Source organism: Olea europaea, unplaced genomic scaffold (assembly GCF_002742605.1).
Source record: "Olea europaea var. sylvestris unplaced genomic scaffold, O_europaea_v1 scaffold3766, whole genome shotgun sequence".
NCBI classification, from domain to species: Eukaryota; Viridiplantae; Streptophyta; class Magnoliopsida; order Lamiales; family Oleaceae; genus Olea; species Olea europaea.
In genome coordinates, this window is record NW_019257033.1 from 17,149 (window position 1) to 22,014 (window position 4,866).

The 4,866-nt window shown below is 36.9% G+C and overlaps 1 protein-coding gene across 1 annotated transcript in view; it reads right to left on the reverse strand.

The window, feature by feature from the left end:
- Nucleotides 1–1,102, reverse strand: part of LOC111386905 — a 1,867-nt gene extending 765 nt beyond the window's left edge. The window contains exons 1-3 of the mRNA XM_023011407.1: nt 772–1,102; nt 624–680; nt 4–485 (exon numbers count right to left, since the gene is read on the reverse strand). Of these exons, the coding sequence (XP_022867175.1) occupies nt 4–485; nt 624–680; nt 772–1,102 (870 nt within the window). The remainder of the gene's footprint in view (nt 1–3; nt 486–623; nt 681–771) is intronic.
- Between the last annotated feature and the right edge of the window lie 3,764 nt (nt 1,103–4,866).

Below are 4,866 nucleotides of genomic sequence, written 5' to 3' on the forward strand. Positions count from 1 at the left end.
GACCAGCTCCTCTACCGGGGCGAGTCTCCCACGATTTTCAAGCTCGAGCTCGAGCTCTGAAAGCTGCATGACGTCGCCCTTTATTTTTCGGACACTAGTCACATAGCACTGGCGTGCCATGGTTTGGCTTCCTCGAACGACTCCAACTCCACTATATGTGGGGAACTTCATCGCCAGGTGAAAAGTTGAGATAACAGCTCTGATTTTATTTAGCAATGGTCTTCCCCGAATGGCGTTGTAGGCCATCGGAGTTCGGACAACTTCGAAAGTTATGATATGGGTTACCTGCCAACCTTCAGATCCCAAAGTCATGGGTAATCCAACAATACCTTCAGGGGTGATGGCCCCGCCACCAAATCCTTGGAGGGGTGTTTTAACAGGCTTGAGTTGTTCCACTGAGATACCCATCTGAACTAAAGCTTCATGAGACAGTACATTAGCTGCACTTCCATTATCCACAAGAATTCTCTTGACCTCGAAGTTAGCTATGATAGCTTATATGACTAAGGCGTCATCATGGGGAAAGGATATTTCTTCTAAATCCTTGGACCCGAAGGTGATATCTTTCGTATGAGCAAGATCTATGTTGGAAGAGATTGAAAGCTGTTTGGCATACTTCTTACGTCCACTGTTGGTGTCTCCTCCTGAAGCTGTTCCTCCGATAATAACGTTAATAGTGCCTGTCGTTGGTGGTTCACTACCATGGCCTTTATGTATGTTCTGCTTGTTCCTCGGGCGTTTTTCATGGCTAGTGTAAGAGCCCAAAAAAACCCCTCCTGATGAGGGCCTCAATTTGTTGCTTTAGAGCCAAACAACCCTCAGTGGTATGTCCGTGGTCCCGGTGGAAGTCATGGTACTTGGTTCTGTCTCCGTTTTCAGGTAATGATCGCATTCTGAGAGGCCACTTAAGCTCTTTGAGGTCCTTGATCTCCATCAGGATGTTGGACCTTGATGTATTCAAGGGAGTAAAAGTTTTCGGTCGGGGGTTTTGTCTTTGCTTGACCCAAGGATTGTCGTCTCGTTGATTGGGTTCACGCGGTCTCTTATTGTCTTGCCTTAGTAAAGGTGAAACATCCTTTCTTGGGGTTAGAGTTTCTTCCATATTGATGTATTTCTCAGCTCGAGTTAGGAGGTCAGTTACTGACTTTGGGGGGGGTTTTTGACAAAGACATCTTGAATGCTTCGCATCTTATAGCGTATGTCAAAGCTGAGACCGCAGCTATAATATGTAGATCGGGAATCTGAAGTCTTTCTTTATTGAATCTGGTCATGAAATTGCGTAATGTTTCATTAGGTCCCTGGCGCATCTGCATAAGTGATGCCGCTATTTTCCTAATTCGCTTGCTGCTTGCGAAGAAAGTGAAGAATTTATCGGCCAAGTCTGCGAATGAGGCGATAAAGTTTGGCTCTAATGTGGAGAACCAATCTCTAGCTGCGCTTGTAAGAGTTTGAGGGAAGGCTTTGCACATTACAGCGTCAAGTGTGACCTGTAGGTTCATGATATCGGTATATATATTGAGGTGGTTGATTGGGTCAGTGGTCCCATCATATTCCTTTATCCTGGGATACTTGAACCTATCCGGAAGGAGGTAGGACAGTACTTCAGGAGTAAAGAGAGTGCTAGAGGTAAAGCCTATTGTCCCCTTTGATTTCTGTGCTAGGCCCGCGATAATACCTTCTTAGATGATTCTGGCAAGCTCCCCTGACTCTATCGTTACTGCCCTTGATGCTGCGGTCATAGGAGGTGCACCCGAGGTTCCAACACCATTATCAGGGAGGTTTCGTGGAGCTCGAGCTTGAGCAGCTGCCATAAGATTGCCATCCAGTGTTGGTGTATACGATGGGTGTGAGTTTCTTTGGCTTAATAACTGAGTCAATGTGGTAACTTGTTGGCAGAGCTCTTCAAAAGCTCCAATGGTAATGACAGCCGATGGCGGTGCTACCATCTCTGATGATTCCTCTTGAGGGATAGGATGATCTCCAGGGGGAGGATTTGGAGCGGATAAGCTTGCTGGTGGAAGACCTGATCGTGTATTCACCATGGCTTTTGGTAGCGCTTCCCACAGACGGCGCCAATGATGCTATCAAAAAATATCACCCGAAAGATCTCGAGCTTGATGGTCCAACTTCACTTTGATGAACACAATCGGTCTGTGAATACCTGCAACAAAGGCAACGAGGTGTGTGCTCGTTGCCCCTCCGATGCTTAAGTCAGATAGGAAATTTAGTGCGTGAGGCTATAAACTGAAGATAATGAAAACATACCTTGATGTTGAGCCTTGGCCAAGTATTTATAGGTGTTGGTGGGGGTGCTGTAGAAGGATTCTATTATTGAAAGAGTCATTTTCCCCTTAGGATTAGGTGTTGGAGTTTGATTAGAAGTATACTGTTAGAGTTCTAATTAGGGAAGGAGTAGACTTAGGTGGGGTCTATTTTTTTTGGAGATTAAGTCGGTGGGCAGGGTCGGATTAGAGATAACCCCGACCTTAAGGAAACCCCGACCTCAAACCGGCGTAACACACTAAGATCAACTCGGGGGTATTAGGTCGAGTTCGAGCATGGTGGGCAAATTCAGGTCTAGTTCAGGGTTACCAATCTGGAATCATCATATGTAAATTCAAATTTTTTCTTACTTTTTGACCACACATTCTTTAAAAAATCACCTTATAAAATTCTGTTTTACCCAAATAATGGTTTTCAAGCAGGGGTTTAGTTTCTATTTGATTTAATTAAAAACTAAATTAATACAAATCTAAATTAGAGTCAATAATAAGTTTTAATAACAATCACAAATTTTATGAACTTTTTAACCTCATATTTCACTAATTTTATCAAAATCTATTAAAAATATAATTTTTATCTAAATCAAACATGGGTTTAATAGTAGAAGGTTCCAAAGCCCAAAAAATTAAGGAATGTTGTTATAAAACCATAGAGAAACACGATTATGAGAAGAGTGTAAAGGAGAGAGAAGTAAAAAGAATCAAAACTCAAATATATATTTTGGTTAATGCTTGTCTGTCAGGCTTCGAGCCTCATAGGCTAGTGCCCACCCTCCCTTGTTTTGTGTGAGGCCTGAAATGGACTGTAAGGGACGAGCCTAGTAGAGCAGTTTGGATCATATAATTTATTATAACAACGAACCATGTATATAAGATTTTATTTTGAGCTACCATTTGAACTTAATACATTCTTCTAAAGAAAGTAAAACTTATCTGGTATCCTAATAAGACTTATTGTCGTCGCTATATTTTATAATTTTACAACACTCACCTTTGATAATTATTTGCACAATAATTATTTCGTTAAAAACCCATTTTGATAAAAAAAAAAAAAAAGTGAGATAAAAACACCAAACGAATAAAAAAGAGTACACATAATTGTAAAAATATTGGAGTAATAAAATGTTAACTCATTAAAACCTTGCTAAGAAAATTTAAAGGACAAAATTTAAGGAAAGAAAAAAAGAATATAATTATTACTCCCAATTTCAATAAACGAAATTTTTTGGATCGAGCAATAGACCTCCTGTACGCCAATGTCTTCGGTATTACAATTCTATGAAATATGTTGCATGTTGTTTTGTTATATCCTTCAAACAATATCATATTCATATAATATCTTCTTGTTTTTCTCATCAAGAGTTTCTTACACAATTTGTCACATATAAGAATATTATTTTGAAGGTAAATATCTTATAGATTATGAACATTCATTACATAAAGAATATGCATCGTTAACACTTTATAGTAAAAAATGATATTGAAAAAATAGTATATTATTCTTTTGAGTATGCTATAAAATTGACTTATTAAAAATCTCAATAAAAAAAAATCAATGGGACAAAACATATTTATCGATCGGTGGAAAAACAATATAGAGCATATTTATTCCCTCCATGATACTTGAATTATTTGCTTCTAGTATACAATTCTTTAGGAAGTTTTAACAGTCATGCCCAAGCAATTAACTATAATCATATTTATTTTACGCATATCAAATTGTATAATATTGTCATGATAATAACATATAAACTTTTGATTGTATTGCAAATTGACACACAAGTGTCATTAAATGCTAAAAGATCTGAACTACCATGTTTTTTGAATTTGGCAATTTTTGCAAAGAGAATCATGTAATTTATATATGCATGTCAATCCATAAAAACACGAGCTACTATGCAATAGATCTATTAGCGAGATTAAATTATGTGATAATTTTCAAGAAGTGTGCTTATTAGAATTCTTCGTGAATATTCTACAACAGCTACTTCAGGAATAGCTAAACATAATTCTTCAAATTTGTGCAACTTCGAGAAGGCAATATTATATCAATATTGAATATTAATATATTAAAGTTGTGCTTCTTTAAGAGCAATAATATAATATTTTAAAATATAACATCTTACAAAATTACACTCTTTCAAAAACAAGTAATATTACAATATTACTATAATATAAAGTTTCAATATGTTTAAATTTGGAGTTCTTCAAGAATAGTAAAATATTTGTAAAAATTATTAATATGTATAAAATTATGCTTAGTTGTGAGCCACAACATCATTAAATATTAGTGCTCCATTTTCCAAAAATTCACGATTTCCTATCTAATTCAAAATACATTACTGTTAATACATATATTACACACGAGTGAATCATATTATTTGAAGAGCAATGTTATGAACTCACCGTTCAAGTTTTACGAAGATTGGATAACAAGGCCATAAAATATCAACGTTTGATTAGAGTTGTGTAGATTGTATAGATTTTATGAATTTTTTGTTCTCTCTCTATTGGGTGAGCTCCTTCGTGTTGATAATGTGTGATAAAATTACACACACATATATACACACATACAAAGGTTGCT